The 7,798-nt window shown below is 33.7% G+C and overlaps 1 protein-coding gene across 1 annotated transcript; it reads right to left on the bottom strand.

Moving 5' to 3' along the window:
• Nucleotides 1-79: 79 nt before the first annotated feature.
• LOC109217323 (transcription factor bHLH110) lies at nucleotides 80-4,957 on the bottom strand. The gene is made up of 7 exons (XM_019381565.1): nucleotides 4,540-4,957; nucleotides 3,100-3,604; nucleotides 1,960-2,118; nucleotides 1,645-1,716; nucleotides 856-921; nucleotides 568-606; nucleotides 80-320 (listed from the first exon to the last, which is right to left on the bottom strand). Exons 1-7 carry the CDS (start codon nucleotides 4,878-4,880, stop codon nucleotides 171-173), a joined length of 1,332 nt encoding a protein of 443 aa, XP_019237110.1. The 5' UTR covers nucleotides 4,881-4,957; the 3' UTR covers nucleotides 80-170.
• Nucleotides 4,958-7,798: the final 2,841 nt, after the last annotated feature.

The following is a 7,798-nucleotide window of genomic DNA, read 5'->3' as shown; positions in this document are numbered from 1 at the left end:
TAGATATATATATATATATATATATATATATATATATATATATATATATATATATATATATATATACACCAACAAAATATTGGACAAAACTAAAATACATGCTGGAAGAGGAGTATCAATTACACTTGCTGATACAATTTATTAGTATATAGGAAAAAGGAAAAAATTATTTATCTATACAAGCATCCTCTATATGATGGGATCAAATAGTCAGATCCATTACTCTCACGATAAATTTGAGGGGTAAATGAAATTGGGACTAAACAAAGACCTCTACTCCTCAGATCAACGTCTTTTCTGTCAAATCCTCCCCAGCGTTCCTGAATTATCAACAAACTTCTCTATTAACATTGATATTATTTTTAGCATTTTAATGTTATATTTAAATGAAGCCAATATTTATTCGTAGTACATAACATCTTCAGAGATCAGTTTCTCTCTTTTTTTTAAATGTGCTAAATAGAATATTTTCTAATGTAAAATTAACCAAAATAATAGAGTAATTTACAAGATTTTTACTATCCTAAGAATTAGACGTAAAAGTTGTTGGGTACTGAATTAGCTCACCTTGCAGGTATTGCTCTTCATGTAGGCATGGCTCAGTATCTGCAGGAGAAAATGAGAAAGTTATATTATTTATGGAAGGGGAGGAGGTAGAAGTCCAAATATGAATTCGGCCGAACATAATAATTTTTGCTCAAACAGTTATGATATTCATTAAACATGTTAAGAAAGAGTATCTCTTGTGCCCAAAGTTATTATAAATAAAAAGTGTAAGATGTATGTAGGCTTATTGTGGGGTTATTTGATAAAACTAAAGTTTATTTCAATTACTAGCACTTCCATAAATCATACCTGTATTTGCTCATGTAAAAATCTAACATAGTTGATTGTTTCCCACAGAACGGAAGCAGTATCAGTCTAGACAAGCAAGAGAATGTTCGATTAGAGATAATAACCGAGTTGAAATAATGACAATAATAATAATGTTGGTTATAATATAAAAAATAACAGCGAGCACACTAGGAAAAAGTGAAAAAGAATTAAAAATGGGGTGGAATAAGATGACTTGCTTGCCAATATACATATAATAATAGAGATTAATCCAACTTGGGCATTCATTAGCACGATTGGATCTCAGTGTTTTCCTCGTGCAGAATATTAATATCCTCTTTTATTTTAGAAAAAGAATTTATGTGTGAGAAAAAAACTACTACTCGGTTTCATTTTATGTAACTGTGTTTGACTGGCATACAAATATTTTTTTAAACATGTCATGCATATTGTATGACTATAAAAGATTGTCATAAGAGTAAAATATAAAATTTAATGTAAATTATTTTCAAACTCAAAAAGGAATTAATTATTCTTGTTGAATAAATTAAAAAGAAAATAAGGTCATAGAAGTATTTACTGAACATGAAATCATGAGGAAATGGTCACCACGTACAATCACATTTACCACTAGGATTCAACTAATGACATATCAAGCATGCATTAGTCTATACGTTAATCATACTGCTTTTTGACATCGCATTTTTAAAAAAAATTCAAAATATAGAGCGACTCATAAACCTATTTAAAAAACTACTGGTATTTATTTTTAAAGAGTAAATATCAATTAGAAGGACAGTGTAGACTAACCTTTCCAAATGGTGACACAATTTGTTGGAGAGCTGTGATTTTTTCTGCAAGCTTCACTTTCGGGGCTTGTATCTATAAATTGATCCACATAAAGTTTGAATATCATTCCGCCAAAAATACATTATTGCAAAATAATATCTATAAATTTCGAATGGGAATGTACTGTAAATCCAAATGCGTTTATTTTATTGCTATAAAATATTGAAAAAAATTGCTTAAGCAAAAAGTAGGCAATCTAAGTAAATATTGTCCGACACACAATAATTTCTGACACATAAAGTATGTAATATTCCTATTATATTTCACACAAAATACCTTTGGAGAGGAAACTGCCGAAGTTTCATTCTTTTGCTTTTTTGAGTTTATGTCTGAATTATCTTCTGATCTCCTCTTTTTCACTTCACTTGGAATTTCTTGTGCTCTTCCATTTCTTGTCAACGTGCTGCATGTTGATTTTGCACCCCGAGACTTGGTCTTAAAAAAAAAAAAGAACACAAACAAATAGTATTAGTTTGATTAACTTTAAAGGGTAGAAATTTAAGTCTTTCTGTTACTTTTGTCTTGTAAACAATGGTTTATATGCTTTAGAGAGTCCAATTGATCAACATCGATTGTTATACCTTGAAAATTCTTAGTAGATCATATTACATCTGTGTTTCTCGTGCAGTAGCAACCTTTATTTATTTTTTTAATATTTTTTTTCATCCGGTGATCGATACCGGCTCTAATATCGAACCGATTGCTGCCTCATCAAGGCCATTAAAGGAAAAACAATTCACACTAGACTTTTTCTATTCTCGGGGCTCGAACCACTAGCAATCAGTGGCGGAGCCACATGCACCCAAGGGGTGTCAACTGATACCCCTTCGTCGAAAAATTACACTGTTTAGCTCGGTTTTTTTCGATAGTATATGTATATATACTATATAATGACACCCTTTGACTTCTTGGTGAGTTTGTTTCTTTATATTTTGACTCCCCTTAATGAAAATCCTGGCTCCGCCACTGCTAGCAACCTTAATTATTGTAATAATTAGTACTCCCTCCGTTCTAGTTTATACGAACCTATTTCCTTTTTGGTCTATTAAAAAAACAATGACCCCTTTCTAAATTTGGGAATAATTTAGCTTAAACTTTCAATTCTACCCTTAATGAGAAGCTTTTATAACCACACAAATACTCTGGACCCCTTTTTGACTTGTTTAGAACCACAAATTCCTAAAGTCTTTTTTTTAAACTCTGTGCCCAGTCAAACATTGGAACGGAGGGAGTAATAAGTACGATACTCTTCTGATTTTAACTTAATATTTTTTTTTATTTCCAAACTAAACATTTTCCTTGATCTTTCAAAGTCGTTTCCACCACAAACTTGTAGTAACATTCTTCTGATCTAAATTGTCTGTATTTCTTACCATTTTTCAAGTAATTTGGGAGAGAGAGAGAGAGAGAACTTACAAGAGAAGGTTGGAGGCCTTGCTTTTTATGTTGTGCTAAATTCAACGTTTTCAGACTTGGTTTAAAGTCGTTGAAAGTATCCACCAATGGCTTGCTTAAATAGCTACCAAAAGATATACTATTAAAATCAGGAAAGTTTCTTGAATTAATATCATCAGCACATGAATTATCCACTTGTGGCAGTATTCCACAGTGATGTCTAGGCAATTTCACTTCTTGATGTCCATTTTCTCCTTGTCTCCAGTATTGGTGTGAACTAGGTTCCATAGCATTAATTTTATCTGTATAATTAATATGGATTTGCCTCCCAAGAAGAAGATTACTGTAGGGATGAAAGTAGTCATCATCATCATTAGCCAGCTGATTATGGTCAAAACAAGATTTAGAGGAGATTAAGGTTGATGCTCCATCTAATAAGCTCATCTCTGAAATTGCATCTTGGTTGTTATTCTCCAACAGATTTTTAGTATTAATATTCCCAGCCGTTTCACTAGTAGAGCTGCTTCTGCATATTTGGTTCATAAATTCAAGTAAGGAGATATTAATATAAAACAAAAAATATTAGAACAAACTTCTTCTAAAGTTCGTGTGACCTTTTTTTTGCGCCACTAAAATCATTATTAGTGCTTCAAGGATGAAAGGTGGTCTCAGTTCTCATAGAAATTGTTTAAATGTGTGACAATTTTATCTAAATTGATTATTCTTCAACGTGCATCCTCATGTGCGGGCTTTATGCTTTTTCACAGGCCAAGCACACGAGAATTCTATTTTACATTGGCTGGCGGCAAGGTTCAAACTCAGGACATCTACCTGTTCTGACATCATGTTAAAGTGTGTGACCATTAAGCTATTTAGAGTAAATATAGTATTATTTACCTAATTATGTTTTCAATATAAATATATAATATTAATAAAAAGGGCTAAATTGGGTTTCTAGATAACTGGTATACTAAGAATTATGCTAGTTTCAGGTATAGTTAGTGAAAACTTCCTATTTACTGTATTTTTACATTATTAGTGCTCCATGTTCAACCATGTTGTTAATTTCCATATATTATCACACATCTAATACAGAAAATCAGGTTTTTGGATAAGTGATCGAATAAAAATCTTCTTGTACTAGTACTAATTAAGAGAATCCTACACTCTTCCCCTACCCCGACAAGATAATAACAAAATAAAAAAAGTTTCTTTGCAAAAAATTGAACTAAGACTAAGAGGTTAGCAGGCTTGCATGCAAGTTAAAATAGAGTAGTATTTGATTTTCTTCATTTTGGTTGTTAACTTTATATCCTTAATTACGTTCAGTTTTAGGGTTATGTCTACTCGTCTAGTAGCCAAAAATTTAAAAACGTAGTCAAATAAAAAAAAATATTATCCAAACATCTTGAGCCCTATACGTCTGTTTAGATTAGGAACAAAAAAAACATTCAAACTCACAGGAGAAGTTGGCTCCAAATCAGGTGACTGTGATCAGACGACGCAGCGGTTTCACCAGAAATAAAAGAAGTGCTGTTATCATCAACACCAAGTAGAAACTGATATTGTTGAAGATTATTAGTGGCACTATTTTGAACATCTTCCTCACAAGAGGAAGAATCTGATGACTGCTGATTATTGTTTGCTTCTTGTTGTTGTTGTTGCCATAAATAGTTGGAGCTTCTAGTAGTATTGCATGAAGATATTGGATGATGGATATTATTGTCTTGTGGCCACCAGAAATAGGGGTGGTTGTTATTTGTGGCTAAATCGGAGTTTTCAAGAGTGCATTCTGTAGACATGGCTCTCTCTCTATATGCTTTGCCTTAATTTCTTTCTAAACAAAGTACAATGGCGGACAATGCTTCAAAACTTTTCTTTCTTTGGCCAATGGTGGGATTATTGGAATTTAAAGAGAGTGCTTTTGGTGTTTTTGGGGTGACGTATTTTGGTAGGTCTGTAACAATTTTGGGGTGGACAATATTAAATGCTCTTGAGCTTTTCCCACTAGAGTTTGTGCGCAATTATTATAATATGGGGGGAGGGGTTTTTATTGGGTACAAGGGACAAGCGCAGAGAGCTTTTTATTTTTATTTTTATTTTTGTAACATTACAAATGGAAAATATAAAATTTTGAACTTATATTGTGCCAGAGCGGAAATAGTATAACTCTTTGCATTTATCTGATTCTTTTCTATTCGTTAGAGATATATTACTGCGGACTCTAGAAGCGTTTTGATGATTAGCAAATCAAATCTTTTTTTCTTTTCTTTTTTTGTCATAAGGAAGTACTTATATTAATAAAAATTAAGAGTGAGCATCAGTACAGGAGCAGGATGCGCTAGAGGTATCGAAGTAACTAAACTAGTCCTATTAGAGTTTACTACATGCACACCTACCATGGGGTGCATTACAAACCAAAACATCATCACTACAAAAACTATTTAGAGAAGAGGCCGTTGGCGTTGAGGAGCTCATGGAAAACATTTCGTTAACGAGCCTCCGGTGAGTTGTTCCTACTTGATCTTTTGAATTTGCGTGATTGTATATTTGTTTAGTTCAATTATATTTAATATTTAATTATAATAGGGCTTATATGTGGGTTGAATGTGAAAGAACCGGGTACTTGAACGAGTAACCCAGTCCTAGCTAGTAGGGAAGGTTTTTACCGTCCTAGCTAGTAGGGAAAAGGTTTTGGTACTGGAAAGTTTGTTGGGACGACTGGACACGCGACTGGCTAGGCATGTAAGGCAGAACTTCTAGACACATTAGTATGTTTCTTGGATTTCCGTGAGACTAATGAGTTACCAACTTTAATTAAAAAACCTGTAACTGATTTTCTGGTTAGAGGGCACGCCTCCCAGTCTCACAATAAGCTGTGATTGTGTTGTTTTGAGAACTTGATAATAAAATCCCTTGACCTGGCTGATTTTTCACATATCTTACTATTCTCAATGCAACGTCCATGTGAGACCTTTTAGGCTTTTGAAGAAATTGACTAAGAATTTGAACTTCAAATGCTATATGATGATAGGCTATAATTGAATATTTTAGTCGCTTATTACACTCGAATTTACTGCACTTTAATTGAGTTTGCGCTTTAATCGCTAGTGTTTTGCACTAATTGTGTGTTTTATGCCTTGTAGGTGTGATTCCGAGCTATATAGATGTTATGGAATGAATTTAAGTGATTTGAAGCTTTGAAGTCTGAGTAAAAGCTCAAGGAATTAAGCCGGGATCGTGTTCGGGGGTCAAATTTGATAATTAAGTACGAACGAAGACTTGAGGAGGCATATTGCGCACCGTCTAGTAAAATAGACATAACTTTTTGCTCAGAACTCCATTTGGGCTCCACAATATATGGTTGGAAAGCTAACTCAAAGGGCTACAACTTTCATGTTTTACGTTTTTCCAAATTCCAAACGGAACAGGGTGAAAAGCCGCTGTTTTGCCGCGACCGCGGCAGAACCGCGGCAGAACCGCGGTAGAAGATGGTCGCGGACAACTGAAGAATCAGAGGGCATGTTTGGCCGCGGTTCCACCGCGACCGCGGCAAAACCGCGGCAGGAAGCGAAAATTTCAGGGACTAAAGTGCAAAACATAGGATTTTAAGTCCTAAACCCTATATTAAACAAAGGAGGCCGGCCAAGAACAAGGGGAGGACATATTTTGGACACAAATTAGACCTAAGGAGGCGGAGAGACACTACTTTAGGGTTAGACAACACCCTTGGAGGCAAGAACACATTGGGAGCAAGGCGGAGAATTCTTCTACGAGTTTTTCCTTCCTCTTCCTATTTTTCATTGTTGGTTATGACTTTTAGTATTGTAGTTTTACATACTATTATGAATAGCTAATTTGTTATCTAGAGTTTTGATAGAACCTTTTGTAGGATAAATTCTTGTTATGTTTTAATATAATTGAGCCATAGCTTTTCTCTATTTGTTCAAATACGTTTATATTCTAGTTGATTGAAGAGCTCTCAATTAGCTGTGCCTATTTAGTATGCATAACTCGGGAGAGAGTGCATATTTAGGTAATTGTTGAACAACACCACTCCCAGAGTATATGAGAGATCAATAACCGAGGGTTTAAAGGTGGGATTAGGGATAACGAAACCTTGGGTGCGATCTGAAGTGAGCTGTATTAAAAGCCAGCTAGCGTAGCTCGGGAGAGTGCGTCTAGTAAATTGTCGTAATTACTCGGGAGAGATTTACGGCAATAAGAGTGCTCATGATCGATAGAGAATACTTAGGCGAAATTATAGAAGACATAGCGGGAAGGATTCCGACAATAGGGGAAATTATAACTCTAGACCTCCTTAATCTTTTCTCTAACCCTCAGTATCGTTAGTTGTTAATTTACTATTTTAATTTATTAGTTAATTAGTTAAACACAAGAATCTTAATATCTATAAGTTAGGAATTGTTCAAGCTTGTCTTCTTGGTGATAGTGAACAGTGTGAGCACGTGATTTTTGCCCTAAGCAAATTAATTCCAAAAGTTTCAAATAATTGATTTCTTTATTTTACAATTTTTTGTGAATTTTTGTTTGAGTTTTTGTGTTAATTGGTTGCATTTTTCATAAAAAATACAGAAAATATGCACATACATGTAGGGATTTTAATTTCACAATTGTTAGTATTAATTAGGTATTAATTAGATTTAGAATAATGAAAAAATATAATAATAAGTCTTGTTGCACTCTTAATTGTTATTTG

This window comes from Nicotiana attenuata, unplaced genomic scaffold, assembly GCF_001879085.1.
Source record: "Nicotiana attenuata strain UT unplaced genomic scaffold, NIATTr2, whole genome shotgun sequence".
In the NCBI taxonomy this organism is placed as follows: domain Eukaryota; kingdom Viridiplantae; phylum Streptophyta; class Magnoliopsida; order Solanales; family Solanaceae; genus Nicotiana; species Nicotiana attenuata.
Note: the sequence above shows the minus strand (reverse complement) of the source record. Positions and strands in the feature narration are given on the sequence as shown.

Coding starts and splice junctions, on each gene's coding strand:
- LOC109217323 (XM_019381565.1), bottom strand. CDS start 4,880: ATGTCTACAGAATGCACTCTTGAAAACTCCGATTTAGCCACAAATAAC. Junction 922..1,644: donor TTGTGTCACCATTTGGAAAG/GTTAGTCTACAC, acceptor TTGCTTGTCTAG/ACTGATACTGCTTCCGTTCT. Junction 321..567: donor TGAAGAGCAATACCTGCAAG/GTGAGCTAATTC, acceptor TTGATAATTCAG/GAACGCTGGGGAGGATTTGA.